Genomic DNA, 20774 nt, shown 5'->3' on the forward strand with positions numbered 1-20774 from the left:
GCTCTTCCATAGGGGTGTATAAACTAACACTTTATACTCTCACTCCTCAAAAATCCCTAATCAGTATCATAACCGCAGATATCTTTATAACAATGACAATTCTGGCTTTGTTAGAAAGATGAAACAACCGCTAACATCCCTTTTTGACTTGCTAGCAAAGACACTACATTGTGAAAGATTTTGATGTAGCACTCTCAAGTGAAGCATGTTTCTGGCATTATAAGATCAGAATATGCTATCCTACTGAGACAGAGTTTCAGAAAGGCTGGCATTGTGACCTTCTCACCTGCTGTTTCATTTCAGCATAGACTTTTTCTGAGTTCAGCTCCACCTGCCGCTTAAACTCCTCCAGGGCAGCATCTGCCTGCTGGGCCTGCAGCCTCTGTACCTCTGTCACCCGAGTCAGCTGCTCCTCCTTCTCCCTAGAAAGTCACAGAAAATTTTCAGAGTTCAAGTATCAAATAAAAGAACAAGTGTGCCAGTGTAAAAGAGAGGCCTTTAACCCTATCAGTTTAAAATAGTATTCAGATTTCAATTTCCTGTCCCAGCTTCTGCCAAACTTCCCTTAGCAATACTTTGAAGAAGGGAACAGAAGGCTAAAGTTATTTTCGCTTTCTCTTCTTGAATTTCGTACGCCTAAACACAGTGTTCAGAGCTTATGACAATACCTCCATCTTCAAAGCCTGCGTTGACTCGAATGGTTTACTACCCACTGTACTCCCTTCTTTTAATCTCACCTTTAAAGTATATTGCTCCCTCAATATTTAAATTAATTCCTTTTAGCATGATGGTCTTCTCCCATTAAAAACAAACAAACAAACAAAATTATCCCAGTGCCATCTTTGCTCAGATAAGAAGCAGGATTAGTCTCTGCTTGACACATATCAAAATGCAAAGCAGGGTAATGTGTGACATATGGTACCTTCTTAATCTATTAGAAACCCATAATGCTGTAATATCTATTCAGCCTCTAAAATAATGACAGATGTATAGTGGTTTCACTTTATGCAAAGACATTTCATATCAACAGCCTATACTGCTTGACATATTAATGTCAATACATACATAGAAAGCAGTTTGGCTTTCTTAAGATATCATAGTATATCAACAGACATGCCTGTATAACATTTTATGTACACAGACATATACATATACACACCTAAAAAACACCATATTGACACATCATAAACAAAAATTCTGATAACTTGTAAGTATTTAAGAAATTTTGATGTGATTCCTCACATAGGTAGTATTTTATGACACCTTTTACAACATGTTTCCATTATCGCAGGTCAGTGGTGTTGTCTGATTTTGTGTTAAACCACAGGAGAACACAATGGTGGTATCAATGGACAAAGCTGGCTCCACCAGTGGTTTGTAACAGAAGACATATTCAGCAGACCTGTGGTTGACATTTTCATTTTACAGGCAGAGGAAGTACCTCACGATAAATTTCCCATTTTGACAGAAATTATTTCCATATAAAACAAAGAATCTGACACATAAGAGACGGAAAAGACCAGCTAATTCATCTAGTCTGTCACCTTGCCAGCACTCAACTAGCTATTACAGCACGGAGCAAGCCTTTTCTAAAGGTCAGGAAGCTGCCAAGCCCAAAGTTACAGTATTCACATCCTCTTCTGTGGTTTTCATACCAGACTTTGACAATGGGACAAAGAACATAATCCTACATCTTCACAAAGTGTCTGTCTCCAGTGTAGGAGAGCAGGGTAATTCTATTAGCAAAGAGATCAAAGAAATGCCACAAGCCCTGAGTAAGTATATTACTGTTTACTTGCATAGTTTTTTCATTATGCATATTTAAAAAAAAATAAAAAAATTATTTTGGAATCTTACTCAGCTGACAGAATAACTGAGACATAAGCAGACTGTTATTTTCCTTAAAGAAAATGGAAAATACTTTTCTTACTCAGCAGAAACTGGAGCAAAACAGAACAAAAATCCTGTGTCACATTTTTGGTGATAATAGTTTAGGGGTTTTGGTTTTGTGTTCATAGAAGTGCATGTGCAAATTTTCCAGAGAGCTTCTGTCACCTCTGTGCAGATATGCTTTATTTCTTCTGCCACAGCAATTACATTTTCTAAACTCCTTTGAGGGAGAAGTATATCAGTATATTAATCTAAGTTGCCATATTCTGCGTTCATTTACAAGACAGTAAAAATTACACATCAAAAAAGAAAACACCACCAAAAATCAACATTTTTTTTTTCCCCTCATCTAAATTCAACTGGTAAAAACACCATTTAGGATTTAAGCTTCTGCTACAGAAAATCCAAAAGATCAAAATTGCAAGTACAAAAATCCTTGGACATATCTCAGAATGGGCTCATCAATGATGCCTCCAGAGCTAAAAATGATATGAACTGTTTGATGAGTTAGTTATGCATAGGCTCAAGCTGCAAAGGCATTCGGCTCAGTTATCCTCCTGAAACCCATGTACTAGGGAGCTGCTGAATATAGACATTTTAAAGTTAATAGCTCTCTGATACTGAATTATGGTCAGCACATTGTTTCCTTCTCCCACAACAAAATCTACCAGTTCACAGGAAAGAATACGTAAGAGGTTGAACTATCTTCCAAGACCTACGTACAGCTCAACACCCTGAAGGAGAAGATGGGAGTTGGGCAGGAGCGTGGTTCACCAGCGCAGCGCTATCCATGCGTTACCTTGGAGGAAACAGAGGGGAAAACCTCAACTTCTCCTCCCAAAATCCTTAATTCAGTTATAGGCACTGGGTAACAAATCTCTCTCCCTGTAAAATACACTATATACTTTCACTCCACACTGGAAACAATCAAAAACCAAAGCTTATTCAAACACATCCACACCGATAAGTGTCAAGAGACACTGGAACAACATTTTTGGGCCAGTCAGATGGAAATGCACCAAATCTACACGTAAAAGGACAAGATGTCAGTCCTTGTGCTGTTAATGAGCCTCCAAATTTATGCAACTTCTTCCTGAGGAATATATTTTTATTTTGAAATATTATGATGCAAACTTTTCGGAATCTGGTTTTATGCACCTTCCTTTTTTTTTTTTTTTAAGGACTTAATCCCATGAATAGATGCAACATCTCATTATAACCAGGAATAAAACTTCATTTTTTAAGGATGTGGGAGTTAGCTCTCTCTACTTTTTGTGCAGTTAAGATTTGTACAGAAGCTTAGAAAACATGTACAACAATGGACCACAGTTCACAAATATAAGAAAAGCTCTACTTTTTTTTTTTCCCCAAGACATTGAGCAATGTGCCTTGCATGAAGCACTAAAATATTCACTTTGAAGATTATTTTTTTTTCAGTTGGACTAGTTGTGGGGCCGAATACAATACAATTACATCACTTAAATCCCCTAAAGCTGAGCCGGCTTGAATATAAAAATAGGGTGAATTTACTCTTTGGCCCCAATTTAAAAAGCAGCAAATTCCTCTTGTTTCAGTGTATAAAGGATATGGAAACAGAATTAGCAATCTTACACAGCACAAACCATCTCAAAGTTGACTGTGAAGTCCGGAACTGCAATTTCAGAAAGCAGCACTCTGAAGTGTACTGATAAATGAAAAATATAAACATCTTACATACTTCCTCTTCATGCTTAATCATAAATATTTTCCTTGCTTCATAAAATGTCTTCCAAGAGGTAACGACTAAACACAGTAAGAGAATACAGCATTGCGAGTTAATGAAATCCAGTGATTTGCAGGAGAGATTAAATGAACTCAAGATGGTACGAGCCACTATTGTCACTCGTAGGGTTCTCACCATCCCCTGTACAAAAGCAAGTGCTGACCAACAGTGAATAAGAACAGGAAAGGCACCAGTCTTGGTCACAGCCCCTTTAACAAATTCAAACATTTGAGACTGCAAGTAAGCACACACATGTCCAAAACGTGTGCCTCCATGAGCTACATGTGGACAACTTCTGTGAACAGTGAGTTCACATCCCATTAGCAAATCTGCACACAAGCACCCTAGGTGTAGTTTAGAGAGCTTTCAGTGATACAAAAAATAACTAGGTTGTGAAAATGCTGATGTTTTCTTATAAAAAATTATACCATGCTTTAATTCATAAATATGCACATTCTTTGCCAGGTTTTCTAAAGCTTCTGGCAGCAGTGAAAATCCACTTGTGTCCAAACAGACCATTGTTTCCTGAGTTTAGTGGAGCACAAAAGCAGAGCAAGGAATTTCTATGGTAAGGATACATTTTGCCACTGAATAAGCTTCTGAAAGTTAGATTCTGACAAAGTCCACAAGAGGGAGAGGCTCCAGCTCTGGTTTAAGTCTGTTACAGGTTAGTATAGCTCTGGGCTTATGTCTGTAGATAAAAATGCACCTTGGTCTGTAAGGTTGAGGCATGGAAAAGCAGAGTAATGGCTGAGCCTTCAGTCCCACTGATGAAGCTGAGATCTTCAAAGGGTGATCTGCTTGGAAAGGCCAGGCTCTCCTCCTGTTGACAACCCTGATGATCCTGCATTACATATATACACTGATTCTATGTATTTACATTTGCTGGACTTACACAAGTCTTTGCCCATTCCTTCCTCTCCTCCCCAAATACTAATATTGCTTCACTACCCACCAAACTACAAACTATTCACTTGCTGGAAGGCAGCTGAAGAAGGATATTGCTGGGTTTGTTTCTAGACTTCTTTATTTTTATTTGTCAACACAAGAAATAAAAAAATTGACTCTTTTACTAAACTGTGTTGAAACAAAATCAGTTATCACCATTTATATAGTCCATTTAGATTTAGAAAAACCTACATAAATACTTGTTCCCAAAGGAGACAACCCACTAGACAACCTAATACCCAGCATCCTGAGTAGCTAAAAACATAAACATTATCAAAACAATCTTCCCATGCAAAAGCAAAATTAAATAAATTTACCTTAGTATCCTTTGTGTATAAGCTACACACACCAGTACCCATCCAGTATACAGATACATACATAAGGTTTTGTATATAGAAATAGAAGTGAACTCATGATCCTGCTCCTGATCTCAGATACTCTGACATTGAGGTGCCCAGACACTGGCAGGACTCCACAGGAATGAAGCAGTATATTGATTTATAGCCAAATTAAAGATCCATGACACCACTTTTTAGCTGGTCATGATAACCACTAAAAACCTCCCCATACAACAGCCCCTCTAATTTAATTTCTACAATGCCAACTATTTCAGACTACTTAAAGAATGTATTAAGGACTAAAGTACCACGTATTTGTAGAAAGAAGGAGTTACTGGTTTAGTTTATTGTTACAGAAAAATGCTTCAGTAGTAGTAACAATTCTCTGAAATACACAACTAGAAACTGAACTTCTCTTACTCAATTATTTTTATCAAATAGTGACAGTTAAATAACAGCTTTCTGTGTAAATCACACATTGGGCCTAAATGCAGCCATCTTAGCTGTGGTTAGAGTATCTTACTCTTATTTGTAGTTATTACCAGCAAACAATGAGGAACAACGAGGGCTCTCCGACAATGCAAGCGCCCAGACATATGGAATATGTGCAGAACACTTCTTTTTGGTGTGGAGAGGAAGAAAGACAGTGTGAAGTCATTCAAGCGGAATGATAACTAAACCAAAGCCAGATCAAAGGAAGGAAGAAGAAAGACTGAAATGTGAAGCTGAAATATTTATTGCCTTCAAAACATCATCCCTATCCTGTCCCTGGGCACTTCAATATTTCGAAGTTGTTAGAAAGCATTCTAACTTGTTTCATCATTTCAAGTAAATAAAGCCAAAAATATAGAGGACAATTTTATCTTTCATTCCCCGATTTTAAGTGTAAGATGAGCTTGTCTTTGTGAGAAAAAGCATGAATCCACTTACAAATTGTTTACAGCATAATTTGAGATGTTAACATCAAAAAGCTGGTCTGCATTCCTTCGAGTAAGCTATAACAATGAATGATATTTACAACACAATTATTATTTTAAACTATATACTTATGTTTTAAATAAATCATGCGATAACATTAACAAAGTAAACCACTACTTAAAGCCATTAATGAATTTAGAGTAAAGAATATTCCACGTGTGTAGTATCAGACTTCTGTGAAATAAGAAGAATAATGTATTACATTCAAAACTAATGGCTCACAAATTAACTAGACATTAGTTAAACACACTAATAATTATTCTAACTATTTCTCATTACAATAATGACAGGGTGCTGTTGTGCTAGGTGTTATGCAAACAGAATAAAAACAGCAACTGCAAAATGACAAATGAGATGTGGGTTCAAAGGCTGGGCAAGTGTTGTAAATGTGGCTGGAAAGGAAAATGTTATAATTTTGCTCAACACTGCAGAAAATGTCTACAAGATTTAGATACACCACATATATGAAAGGCCACAGAGGCTTGGTTATCAAGAGAGGAGGATTAGAACAGAGATTAATAGTTATGGCTTTTACATGCTGAGATGACAGCCAAACCTCAACAAGGAGAACATGGAGGGGAGAATTAGAGAGACAGGTGTAGATAATGGCTCAGATAAAAGGAGACAAGACTGTAATTAAAAGGTGGACTAGAAAGTCAGCAGCACAGATAGCAATTAGATTCATGAGATACCCAGAGAAGAGGTGCAAAGAAGGAGATGATAAGGATCAGAGATTAGTGCTGTGGCACAGAAAGCTGGAGGGCGAATAAAATAAACCATCTGAAGGACAAACTATGGGCAAGATCACCAAGCACAGGACTAGAGCCAGGCAAGAAGAATCACTTAACACCAACAAAGCACAGCCCAAGATGTGTTATGAGTGACAGAGCCAACAGTGGTTGGCAAATCAAAGAGATGAGGATGAAATAACAGTATTAAGACTGTCTCCAAATTTTCCAATACAGAATTATAAATGAAATGTCTATTTACTTCATCTTAAAGTATGCGAGGTTTATTATTTCAAAGAGGTGCTGATAAGAACAGCCCAGGTCAAAAAGCCTTTAATAAACCAAATTATTTCCCACCAGTCCCATTTCTCTTCTATCCTTAGACAACACGGCTACACCACCAAATACCAGTTTTGAATAAGCAAGTAAAGAATCCAAAAAGCAAGGATATCACTTACCCACAAGGGTACAAGGATTTAGTATTAATTCTGCCATTTAACATATTTAAGGTAACTATTTTTATGGCTAAGATAATTGTACTATGATTGTTTAGGATTCAGAATATCTCCATTGTAATGGACAATATAGTAACTCACTGAGGAATGATGAGTATCTACTCAACTCATCAGTTTCTTCTTTCTAAGAGGCTGGTATGGTGGACATGGATTTTGATATTATTTTCTCAACAAAAGTACAGTTTGAAATAGTAACTTTAATTCCTCAATGAAAGTTGGTTGTGCTGTTGATGGAGCTGGAGGAAAGTTGTATAAAGTATGTAAAAAGTAAACAATATTTCCAAGTGTAACCGAAGTCTGGCAATCATAATCAACAACAAAAAGAATAAAGTCATTCCTTGTACTATTTTTGTAGATAGTTTTTAACTGGCCCAAAAAAGGTGACAGCCTGAAACATTTCATGCATATTAAAAATCAGTAATTGAATCCAATCATCTGTAAGACTTTCTGTAGCCAACTGAAGGCTCTTCTCATTTTATCAATGTTTTGGGCACTATGTAGTCTTGAAATATACTGCATTGAATCTAAAAGATACACTAATGTGAAAGGGAAGCCTTTCTGAATAATAAGGGAACAATTCTGACATTGGTGTTAACTATTTGTATATTCATTTTGTGAGGTTAAAATCTATAGCCCTTAAGTACATTAATTATTAGAATAGCAACTTAACAGTGGTTAACCTTAGTGTTCCAGCATGATACACTGATGCTGTTCATCTCACGAGGCAACACTTCTCAGTTCATACACCTATATATTATATTGAAGCATTTTCACAGTTGATATAATCAAAAAGATGTCATATGACATCTCTGTAACCATCTTGAGGGACATAGCAGTCCCATAGACAAGGATTAAAAATGAACTTTTCCTTTCTTTTTTTTTTTGTACAACTGGAGCTTTCCTTTAAATACATATTTCATTATTGTCAGTAGGTCTCCAGAGAAACTGGTGAAAGAAAATGAAAGGTTGTAAATAGTTAATAGAACACTTTATTTTTTCTTTTAAGTGAGACTATTAAATAAAGCTACCACATTTTTTTTTTGTCCTCTGTTCATACTTTACATTGTGCCCCCTAGAGTGAGGGTTATGTCAGCATGTTCACTGGGGCTACAGGAATGTTTACAATATGCTGGAAACTTTGACTGGTTTTGCTCTAAAAGGTTTCAGATGCTTAAATAAGAGAACCAAGTGGAGAACAGCTGGCTGTTTTTCCACTGATTCTTAGAGAAGTGGGGAAAAAAAAAAAAAAAAAAAAAAAAAGGGAAAAAAAAAACCACCACCAAAACAAAAAGCCCAAAAAACACACAGCCCTGTTTTAAAGAGGAAAATTATATCAGTCACTTAACATTACCACTGGTTTTCATTCAAAGTTTGCTTTTTTTCAATCATATTGCAACTGTTGTAACAAGACAACACTAAATATTTTAATAAAAGAGAATGATGAAGACAACGAACATGATATAAACTCTTAGCAAAGTTCCTTATTGCAACATTTGGAATTAAAGACAATGCCTTCTCATATTTCTTTAATTATTTCCGGCTTTAAAAAGTAATAGCTTTTCCATTCCTACAAGAATTCCTCCACACACAAATACTTCATTTTCAAGGAAAAATGGAATTAACTACAGGAAAACAGCTCAGGCAATTATCCTAAAAATATTAACCACAATAAGCAATTATTCAAAAACTGGATTCAACTTAGCGGAGCAAGAAAAGAACAAAACCCAAAACAACTTGTTGTTAAAGCTAGCACTCCATTTATTTACTTATCATCATATTGATAATTATCATGCAGTTGTATTTTGCTGTGTGCAACAGCATTTTTGACATCCACCACTACAGGAAGTCTATACTACACAATCCATAGAATCATAGAATGGTTTGGATTGGAAGGGACCTTAAAGCTCATCCAGTCCCAACCCCCCTGCCATCAGCAGGGACACCTGCCACTAGACCAGGTTGCTCAAAGCCTCATCCAGCCTGGCCTTCAACACTTCCAGGGAGGGGGCATCCATACAATAAATAGTATTCTGAAGAAACAGCTGTTTAAAAATAAAGTTCTCAAAGAGTTTGGTATCATTAAATTCTCAAGATCCACCATAAGCCACAGGTTTCTAAAAATATAATTTTTGTATATTTTGAAAGTCCAAGTCTAACTTATTTTAAAATGTTGGGTTGCAACATAACAGTAAATGCAAAATTATGCAACTGTAACCTGTAAAACAAAATGAAATTATATTCATTGCTATTCATTCTACCTCATATTTATTCTGCCATCTACCTTCACATTTTTTTAATCCTTGCCTTCATCTGTTCCCTTCTTTATTAGCTCAGAAGCCCCATGTATATCATTTATTTCTCTCAGATTTATGTACTGTCATTTTTATTACTTTGTCCCTTTTACGATAATACAGAGAAAAGAAAAATTATATAAAGACTGGGAACTTTGCACGAGATTGGTAATCTTAAAGACTAGAAGACACTTACATAAAACTTCTGGTGCTAAGATTTGATACATTTTTACATATTCTGAGCAAAGCAAAAAGCCTTTCAGACCAAACAAATGTGAGCCTTCCTTTTCTATATAAAAAACCCCCATACAATGAAAAATGAGTCATTACACAGCCATAGTTGTGTAGAACAGAGACTCTGAAAGGGACCATCTTGCCCTATTCCAATTTTTGTCTTGTCTCTTACCAAAACAGGTGAACTGTGGTGGAGAGGGACAAGCAGTCCCAGAACAAAATAATAATAATAAAATAATAATAATAACAACAACAACAATATATACACACACACACTAAGGGCAGCATAACAGGATCACAAACTCAAATCATTCCACTGCACCAGAGTCCAAACCAGACCCAAGCTCTGTGGAAACAAAAACAAGAAGAGACAGGAACATCCTGAACCTCTGTGTAGTTGCAATCCAGGCATCACTTTTGTCAGGAATTCAGCCTGAAGTCGCAGAACAGATATAATTACATTTCTTCTTGCAGAACATACTGACACTAGCTTCTGCTTCTGAATAAGTGTGAAATAAAAGCCATTCTCCTAAGGCTTTACAAGTATCAGTACTAAGTTTAAAACCTCAGGACAAGCCTGAGAAGAGCTTCAGCTCCATTGCTCCATATATCTTGTGATGATGTCAGGTAGGGAACAAATAATTCAGGAGGAAATAACCAAATGACTGGTAAACCAGAGCGATGACAAGTAGAAGCCCTTTGAAGAAAGAAATTACTAAGATTTCAAGAAAAGAAATGAAAAAATTGTTATTTCTTTCCCAAAACAGCATTCTTCCAACTTGTTTTAGTAAATACAAGTGTAAATGCATTTTTATCAGATACTTTCTATAAATGAAACCTTGTAGCAGTAACAACAGTACTATACAGAAAAACTGAAATTTAAAATATATATTAGTATCATAGATCCACAGCTGACAAAGTTGCTAGAAATAGAGTCTGGCATCTGCATGTGCAGGTATAAAGGACCAACCCAACTATCATATTGGGAATAAGAAAAAGCAATGAAATAATTACTTGTAAATCCACAGTGAGGAAACTCGACAGCACCATCTCCAAAGAGAAATCAACAACTTTTCCTTGATTCATACATCAAGAATTTAGAGAGAAAACATGTGCAGGTAACACAAGTATATATGGGAAAAGAAAGGCAAATTACTTTTATTTCTGTATTTTACTGAACATCCACATGCACCACCTTCAGTCCACGCCTTTGGCTGAAAAGACTTTGAAACGTTTTGGTTTGTCAAATCACAAAATACTGTGAAAAGTGTATGTGTGTGCTTGGAAAAATACAAACCTGCTAATAGATAGGAGCAGCTTTGCTGGTTTCTGGGAAGTTTAGCCCTTCTTTCTTCCCCAGAAGTTTTAAACAAGTTCAGATGAAGGCTAGGGAGCAGTGGTGAAAAGAGGTGCTGCTAGTTTCTTATGTAAACAAACAATTTTATGAAGTGACTTTCAATAAAGCAGCTGCTAAACATTTGCTCTGTATCATCACCACTTGCAAAGTGCTGAGATTTGGCTCCGTAGGCAGGTTTAAAAAAAAAGGCAAAGATGGAGAGGAAGAATGTCACAAAGCATTTAAGGGTAGATACTGCGCACACATCCCTCGACACTTCAATGTTCAGTCACAACATCTGCACCTGTAGAGGCCACAGATCAGTTCACTTCTCCTAATAAGACCTTAAAAAATTTGTTTCCTTCAATCACACTACAGAATAGAAGAGTAAGAACTCAGGAAAGTTATTTTTCAGTATCATACTGAAATATTAACTTGTGTATAAGACACACAAACCAAAAAGCTTTAAATTAGATCCCATAATTATTTCCATGTGAATGGAATGTGAGAACCATCACAACCATTACCCTGAGACACCAGCAGCAGCAAGGTGGTCTGCACTTCCATGCAGGTAACAGATATCAGCCTCAATTCCTATGTATATTTATAATTTAGTCCAAAAATTCCATCTCAAGAAGAATAAACTTCATATATCTACGCAGTCAGAAAGGTATTACAGACTCCAGGATGGAAGTAGCAAAACCAAACCACAGTAAAACTGAGGTGGCCTAAATAAATGCTGTATTCACACTTCAAAAATACCCTGTAACTATAACTACTTACTACTACAATCAAATTCTCCCTTCTTCACTGTTTCAGCTTTAGTTTTTTATATATTATTACTAATAACATATAAATGAACTTCAAACTAAGTGCTGTAAAACAAATGTTTCCTCCTGTACACCTGATATCCTCCTTGATGTAGGTCAAGTTGGCAGTTACACCTCGTACACTTGTGGAGTATATAAATACTAATTATGCACATGGCCTTTCTGCTCTTTCTTTGGATCATAAAAGATATTTTTAACGCTGATCTTAAGCAACAGTGTTCTAAGTTTCTCTATTTATCAGCAAATAAATGAGGCCAGCCTTAAAGTATATGCACTTCCTCCTATTCCTGTACTCAAAATTAAAGAGAGAAGAACTATAGAGATTTAGCCTATTTGTAACCCATTCTCATATTTTATGCAACTAAACTAAAGGGATTAAAGAAACAACCTTTCCCCCCAAGTAATTATACAGAAGCTTTTTAAGAATACCGTGTGATTATATAACTGCAGTTTAAATGACATTCTAGAAAAATCCTTGGAGCATTTCCTATGCTCACTTTTGCTATTAGGCAATGCCTATGACATGCATTGCTAAACTAAATATAAAATTTAAATCTATAAGCCAACACCAACAGTAATGAGTTTAGAGCAATTATTTTGCAAAAGATGTTTTTGACAGAGATTTCTACCATGAACTTCAGAAGGTAAATAAATCCACCTTCCATAAACTATGTAAACCCCTATTCAAGATTAAAACTCTGGCCACACTATTTATTTGAAGTGAAAGATACTTTTAGAAATGTGGATTTTACTATTCCACACAATGTCTCGAATCATTTTCATTATGCATCTACATGGATATGTTTGAAACTGCAATAGCACTGTTTGCTGTCACATCACTGGAAAATATAATAATAAAAAAGCCCATCAAAATGCCTGCCACTTCCCTTCCTATCTGTTTGCAGCTGACTCATTCTCAAGATATAATCCTGTGGCCATTTCAGAATCAAAGTGCATTCAGATCAAAGTAGTTGATGAGAAATTGCCGATGCACATACTGGGTTCTGAGTTTCAGTTCCACAAGGCATTGTTTCTATTGAAGATGGTGAACTATATTTTCACCCATCTCAAGGAAGAGAAGGTTGTTTTCTAAAGGTTTCCTGTGTCTGCCTTAGCTTCTAATTACTTAATTGGATTCCACAAATAGCCAAAGAAATACAGAAAAATAAAGCATTTTCATGTAGGACATTAGATCTTATGAATTCATATTAATAACAAGAGATTGTTAAAAGGACTAATTTTTGTAGCAATGGGAAAGAAAAGCCAGAAGGAAGCCATCCATTTCTGACACGGAATATTACTCTTGTTATGTATTACTTACATATATATTGTATATAAACACATACATATAAAATCTTAATATTGTCTAGAAACATTGTTAATAAATTAATGGCTTGGCTTCCAGAAAGTCAGCCATGTAGGGTTAATAATTGCTCTATATTGGGCATGTGAGTTTATTCTTAACAGTCACCTGCACTGACACATCTGTGATCAGAAATGCACACGAGGAAGATGCTGAGGTTTTGCACCAGAGTTGAAATCTGAAAGAGCTGATCAGCAGAATATATGCTGGGCTTAAACTAAGGCACTATATTTCTGTAAATACACTATTTTTAGTCTTTAGGAGCACAAACCCACCCTGATGATGCTGCCAACTTCTGTCTCTGCCCAGACAAAAACAAGGCTGAAAACTAATTTTTATTTCTATTCAATTACATAACAATTACTTATTAGCATGAGTAATTCCATGACTAATCTTAAAACTAACCTCAAATCACTGCTAGAAAAACAACCAAAAGAACAGTAGTATAGATGCATTATAAAAAAAGTCAAAATTAAAACATTTCCCATTTTAAATTAGGAGAGTGATATATCATTTAATATTAGAAATTGGTACATTATTCTCAACACCCTGAATAAAAAAAAAATAAAAATAAAAGGATAACAGAAACAAAGTACCATAGGACATGGAAGTGACCTGGGAAAAGTTCTCTACAATATGGAAGTAGCTTATATTAGAAGATGCATTGAAAACCATGAATATGTATTAATCCTGTGCTGTGGGGGAAGTAGTCTAGATGTACTGGTAACCTGTCATGGAGTCTCCAGGGCTCCTCGATCCCTGAGGCTGACCCATCCTCAGTTTGGCTCAAAGGACCTACTGACACAAAGCACAAGATTGGGACCGGCCTCTGCCAATATCATCTGAATTTTGTGGGCCCTCAAGTATCCACCAGCAAACTGGGTTCTTGAAATTTTAGTCTTTCAAATCATTACTCTCACCCAAACATTAAACCTAAGCTTAATTACAGCTAGGGATTATCTAAAATAAATGAGGACCTCCTCAGCTATCTGCAGAGCTGCTCAGTGCAGTGCTGTTCACTAAAAAGCAAGTTCAAAATCCACTTTACAAATACTACTCCACTCTGCACTGAGAGCACCCACATGGGGAATAAATTCTGAGCAGCCAGTGGACTGTAAAGTCAGACTTATTTTATTAACATAGTGCAAACTGACATGTTATTTGAAAGGCATGGAAGATAATTAATGCAACTACATTATCAATGAATCAGACATTAAAATATTAAAAGATTAAGTTTAGTTGATAAACATTCAATCTCCCTAAAATTATAAATAATAGTCAGTGTAAAGAATTTAAATATGAAAAGTTAAGAGTTTTTATTAATGTCTGCAGTGATTTAAGATGATTTGGCATCTGTATTGATGCCAAATACCTAAGAGATTATAGAAATAAAGGAATACAGACTTCAGCCCTGTGACTTTTATTGAATAAAAGTCTCTTCACAATGCCTCTATCAGCTTAGAGAAAATACATTGTTATATTAACTGAGTAATTTTAGCAAATAACTTCTGGTTTGTTTCAGAATACTCTGTTTTCCTTAGAAATTATTTCCATAACTTTGAATTTAAACTGGATAAACATATGGAAATAATATTTTTACATAATCAAAAATGGAAGCAGCAGAACAAGAGTTGATCTTGTCATATGTGCATCTGCTGTATGTAAACCACTCCTCTGCTCAGAAAACATCAAACTTATTGCATTGTGATTAGTTTTTTAATGTACAAGGTCAGCAAAAAAGCTGTTCCAAGTTAGTTAATAAAAAGTGTCTTCTGTTTGCTGTAGAACATTTCTCTGAACCTGAGTGATGTTTGAAAAATAAATGGTCACACAAAAAAGTGTGGTATCAAAGAGAAAAAATCCTCATTAAAGTTGTAATTTATGGATATTAAAAAAAATAATCAGAAATATCATATACTAAATCAAGTTAAAATATAATTTAAATAAATATATCTTTCCAATTTATCCCTTCCTCTAAAGTAGTCCAAAGCAACTAGTTTTTAGTTTGGATTATTTGCCTACTACGTATCCATTCTAAATTGAAGCTGATTTCATTTATCGGACAGGGCAAGACCTGCTGAAATCACTAACTTTAATTCTGTTTTATTCCTACCCCTGGAAAGCTGAGAAGTTTGGGTGGCTTGGTTCTTCCTTTACTTTTTTAAAAGCCCTGACTAAAACCCTGAAGATGAGGCTTTATGACAGGAAGATAACCCAGACAAATTATAGGAAGACACTTAGATGAGACAAAGCATAAATTTAATAAACATGACTAAAAATTTGGAGATGGTTCAACAATTATTCCATATTCACTTACCTCAAAGTCTCTTCTAGCTTGCGAATTTTCTTTTGAGCATCCCCTCTTTCTTTATCAAGATCATTCCGGATGCCATGAATCTACCATTTGAAGGAAAAAAAATACCATATTTCTGATATAACAAAGTCTGATTAAAAAAATGTTATTTTAAATTCTAAAAACTGATATAGACAACCATCTCTAAAATGACATAAAATACAAGAATAAGGATTAACAGAGAAGTATGATAACATGGCAAAGAGATCTATTTTTTCTTCTCAAAATGAGTATTATTCTCTAGAATAAAGAACTATTAGTAATTACATAAAAAGGAACTAGGATTTCTTTAGATAAATACAGGAAAACATACAGAAATCTGCCTAAAATAATGACATAACCCAACACTGACAAGTCCCCGACTAACCCATGTCCCTCAGCACTGTGTCTACACGACTCTTCAATCCCTCCAGGGATGGGGACTCCACCACTGCCCTGGGCAACCCCTTCCAATGTCTCAGAACCCTTTCAGCAAAGAAATTCTTCCTCACATCCCATCTCAACTGCCCTTGGCGTAACTTGAGGCCATTTCCTCTTGTCCTGTCACTTGGTCCTTGGTTGAAGAGACCCACCCCACCTCTCTCCACCCTCCTTTCAGGGAGTTGGACAGAGCCAGAAGGTCTCCCCTCAGCCTCCTTTTCTCCAGCCTCAACAACCCCAGTTCCCTCAGCCACAAGGGAACTCAGCACACTTGTGCTCCAGACCCTTCCCCAGCACCATTGCCCTTCTCTGGACACACTCCAGCACCTCCATGTCCTTCTTGTAGCGATAGGTGCAGCAAGAAATCAATCCCAATGCAATCCAAAATCGTCTGCAGCCTCGCTCAACAGAAAAAACTTCCCCCATAATCTTCCTGTCTCTTCTCCATCATCTCTTACCTAAATCAACATTAGTATATGTGTTCACTTTGAATAATCTTGCAGTATAAAATCTTCTGCACCACTAAACACGACCTCGGTATACCGCAGAGGATCACCATTGTGTAACAGCCACAAAAAACTTTGAAGCTCTAATTGTCCTCTAAATTTTTGTATTTTTCCCCAGTATATTTTAGTTACCATTTAAATTTGAAATACTATTTTAACTCCTATTGGTATTTAATCAATGCAGAATGAAAATGACAACTTTCAAGACCTCGCAAGGAACATTTCTTCTCTCCCCATAAAGCAACAGTCCCAGAAAACATGGAACACCATCTAACCCCCAGTTCCTAAATTCACTAACCAGGAGGAGACATTTTAATGAAGAATTTTTTTCCTCTGGTACTTTTGGATGGAGAGAGAAAAGCAGCTTCAGAATTTGGCAAGTCCCCAGGCACAGTGCCAACCATGGGTTTTCATAACATTTTTTTGCCAAAGACATTATGTACAAGGATTTATTTTGCTTTTAGGTTTGCTCAAGTAACAATGTGGTGATGGGACCCACTGACCATGTTTTTCTTTATTGGACAGGGAGCACAGGAAATTTTTTATTCACCTACCATCATTTGCAATGTTAAATTCTATTAAAGTCACTACAATAAAGAAAAACATACTCTAAAAAGTGTGTATCAGAATTGTAAGAGTATAGTTCAATAAAGAAATAAATTTTGAGATTCTCTACCATAACCAGTTCCATGCAGATGTTTAGTACATGGAAGCCTGAATACTCGGTTGGTTTGAAAGAGCCTCAAAACTGATGGGCTGTCTATTGGAGAGTAAAGAAGGTATTGCCAAACCTGGTAAAATTAAATATACTTAGCAGCCAGCTCAAGAATGGCTCTCAGGAATAATCTGTCACTGTTCTTACGCTCAGCTGAATGTTTGGAAAACAAGCGGTAGATTATTTATAAAAAGCAGGTGTTTCCTTTGCTTGTAAAACCATTTTGCCTGACTGGTTCCTGATTCAGCAGATAAGCACATTTAATCAAACAGTGACATTTAGGGTTACTACCTATTATTTGTTTGATGTTTAAATATCCTAGCAGGCAATAGCCACTGTAGACTAATAAAGATTATTAGATAATGGGTAGGTTCTTAAGTGAACAGACTGCACCAGAGACTTCATGATTCCTTTACCTGAAGGCAAGCTTGTTTTAGTATTTTATGGGCCAATCTATACTATTTTATGGATTTATATCCAGAGATGGTTCACAGGTATCTCTTCTCCTCCCTTTCTCAAAGATTTTACATTGAAAACAGAGTTACATCAGAATTTAGGAATAGGCAAACTCTAAAGTTATCTATAAAAAACTACTTTCTGGTTTACTGATACACAATTACAACTTCAATATCTGTGCTTACAAGTGTAGAGTGATTGCTGACATGCTCTTAGCCCATGCTAAATAGCATTCTCCCAGGTGATCCTCAACCCTCATTCAGGATTAACACAGGACAGGCACCACTGCAGAAAGGTAATACAGATGTATCCACCTTACTGTCCAGAACTGTGAAGTTTAACAGTGCAGCTGTGAGTCACCTGATGGCATTGGGACTTGGTGCCCAAAAACATGACCAGAGACATTTAATCTGCACTTATCTGCAGAGGAAGTGATGTTTTGCAATAAACCAATGTCCACTATACTTCAGTAACTTGCAGACATCCAAATTATGCTAATATATTTTTATTTTGACCTACAATAATTTGACCTCCAATCCTAGGCTTTTCTTGAGGCCATTGTTCATAAAAACCATGGCTTTTCTAAAAAGACAAATGTAGGCTAAGGTTACACCAAAACATATCTTGGAATGGAAAAGTATTCAAATTCAAATCAACAAAAGGCACTAACTCAACCCAAAAAACTCACTACAGTTCATGTTGCAAATGCTATTACCAAGTGACAAGTAGCTATGATAACAATTCATTATTTTACGTTATAAATTTGGAAATGACATGTTTGAAGAACACACCCTTTCAATTAAACAGGCATCTAACACACCCTCTTATTAAACACTGTTAAGAGTTGAACATACAATGTCACTAAAATTGAAGTTTAATTTGAAACCTATTGATGTTTAAAGTCTAAGAGAGTAGACAGTACTTGCAAAGTGCTTTAAGATGAAGTGTTTTTGATGAGAATTACATTTTGTAATTTAAGTTTCTGATGTAAAAACAACCCATGTTGATGTTATATATGACAACAGGTACCTAAAACCAGAGGTGGCATCTCTGTCCTTAAATAGCTGTACTTACAAACTTTCTTGTGTTTGTCCAGTTCTTTTTCCAATGCACGTGAAATGCTTGGATTACAAAATTTACTACTTTAGGGATTTCAGAATTTACATTTTTAGCTTCTGTGTACAATAAAATTGGAATCATGCATAAGATGGTGTATTTTCCTGAAAGCATTACCTGTTTTTCATATACACGCTCCAAGTGAAGTTTATCCTGTTGAAGCTTGTATTCTTGATCCTGTAAAGGAAGAGATTTGTATTCTAAATAAACAAATCACATTTTTCTTTCATTTCAAAGCAGTCATTAAACACACACACATTTGCTATTACATACAAGAGTCCATAAAGATTAAAAATTCAATTTATATCATCATTAAAAAATTATTTGACATACAAAGAACTCAACCAAGAGCAAAAATATCCACACATTAAAAAAAAAATAAAAACTCTCTCTGAAGTCATGATTCATGGTTTCTGAAGAAAAAAAGCAACTTGTTCTCCTGAGCTATGAAAATGCCATTCTGTACCACATCAACTATGAAATGAAAGACATAGGAGGAAAAGTAGATGCCAAAACTCAAACAGGATCGATACATGACACAGATGTGAAATTCATTATCCTGAGATAGAAGGATTAATTTAAATGCCTACAGGAAGATGGAATATTGAACTGAACTGTTAAATAGCAAAAAAAATTTAAACAATTTTGAAACTTATTTAAAAATGTTTACAATTTAGGAAAAATAAAAAAGATATTTGTAATTCCTTGATGTGTTTCTTTATAATGATAAGGATACATGATGATACATGTTTATGTACTTAATGATACATGTTTATACTGTTTTAACAAGTGAATTACAACAAACAGTAAAAAAGTTCCTGTGAAAATTCTGCTCTTATCCATTAAGTGATGTCTTTTAGTCATACTTTTTAAATCAATTATTAAGCATAAAATGACACGTTATTTATTTCTATGAAGAAAATACATATCAAGAAGCATGTTATATATAAGTGTATTTTAGTACATCTATCTAAATATTCAAATGACTGGAAAAAGTGAAAGGGCTGGTCATTCTTGAGTAAGAAATTCAGGGCTCACCCTCAGCCATTGCTGTTTCTCACGTTCTGCATCTTGTAACTGTTGTTTTAATAGAGACACGTTATGCTGCAATTCTTCAATGGCATCAGATGCCTGTAGGGATTTAACAAGAAAAGGAATTTTTATGTTGTGTTCCTCATTAGCTCTACAGATACATCTTTTGTGTTTTTAAATTCATTTCTTAAAGGTCCTTGGAAATTAGAAAAAATCATCAACTTGGGAAAAAAAAAAAACCTGTATGAGTTTACAACTCCAGATACGTCACTTCTGTCCATCTGGTGAACTTCAAAATGTAAACAAAGCCTCAAAAAATAACTAATAATAAAAAAAAACCTTGGCACTATCAATAGAAAAAGAAAAACATCTTGTAAATTAAATGCAGTAAAGTATCATCAAAACTTCCAGAATTCCAGTAAATAAATGCAAAAGATCCCATTTGTCCTCTTGCTCTAAGATTGGCTGATGGTATTTAAAACACAAGCCTTTTCTACAATAATTTAACTTGAAAATTATATTAAATATATACAGTATATCTACCTATGCATATTAGTTGATATCAACCTGACAGATGTTTTTATTGAAACAAAACAGAATTAATACATTTTGGGTAGAATGTATGTGTGTAGAATTTAAAAATAATTTCTTAAATATATAAATATTGAACATAATGTTCCATATTAAAGAGACCTGCAAGACAGTTTATTTGTAGAAAAAATTATTTTCCCTCATTGAAGAAGCCTCATGAAAACATTAAGTCTTTAAGACTGCTGAGGTCCCCTGGTATCCAGAATTTTTACAAGGAAAGTCAGCATAGTACCTTATCTGAAGCAGCTATGGAAATACCACCTGTATGCACACACACACACACACACACACGCACACACACACACACCCACCCCTCAAATTATCAGTTAACTTCAGTTGATTTTTCAGTCAAATTTGGGAATGAAAAGTTAA

The 20774-nt window shown here is 35.4% G+C and overlaps 1 protein-coding gene across 1 annotated transcript in view; it reads right to left on the reverse strand.

Moving 5' to 3' along the window:
* CEP112 (centrosomal protein 112) overlaps positions 1 to 20774 on the reverse strand; it is a gene marked incomplete at its 5' end in the record, with an annotated part of 37075 nt that overhangs the window by 7968 nt on the left and 8333 nt on the right. The window contains 4 exons of the mRNA XM_029084441.1: positions 287 to 422; positions 15531 to 15610; positions 18897 to 18956; positions 19818 to 19910. Coding sequence (XP_028940274.1) covers positions 287 to 422; positions 15531 to 15610; positions 18897 to 18956; positions 19818 to 19910 — 369 coding nt within the window. The remainder of the gene's footprint in view (positions 1 to 286; positions 423 to 15530; positions 15611 to 18896; positions 18957 to 19817; positions 19911 to 20774) is intronic.

Source organism: Antrostomus carolinensis, unplaced genomic scaffold (genome assembly GCF_000700745.2).
Source record: "Antrostomus carolinensis isolate BGI_N321 unplaced genomic scaffold, ASM70074v2 scaffold4954, whole genome shotgun sequence".
Classification (NCBI taxonomy): domain Eukaryota; kingdom Metazoa; phylum Chordata; class Aves; order Caprimulgiformes; family Caprimulgidae; genus Antrostomus; species Antrostomus carolinensis.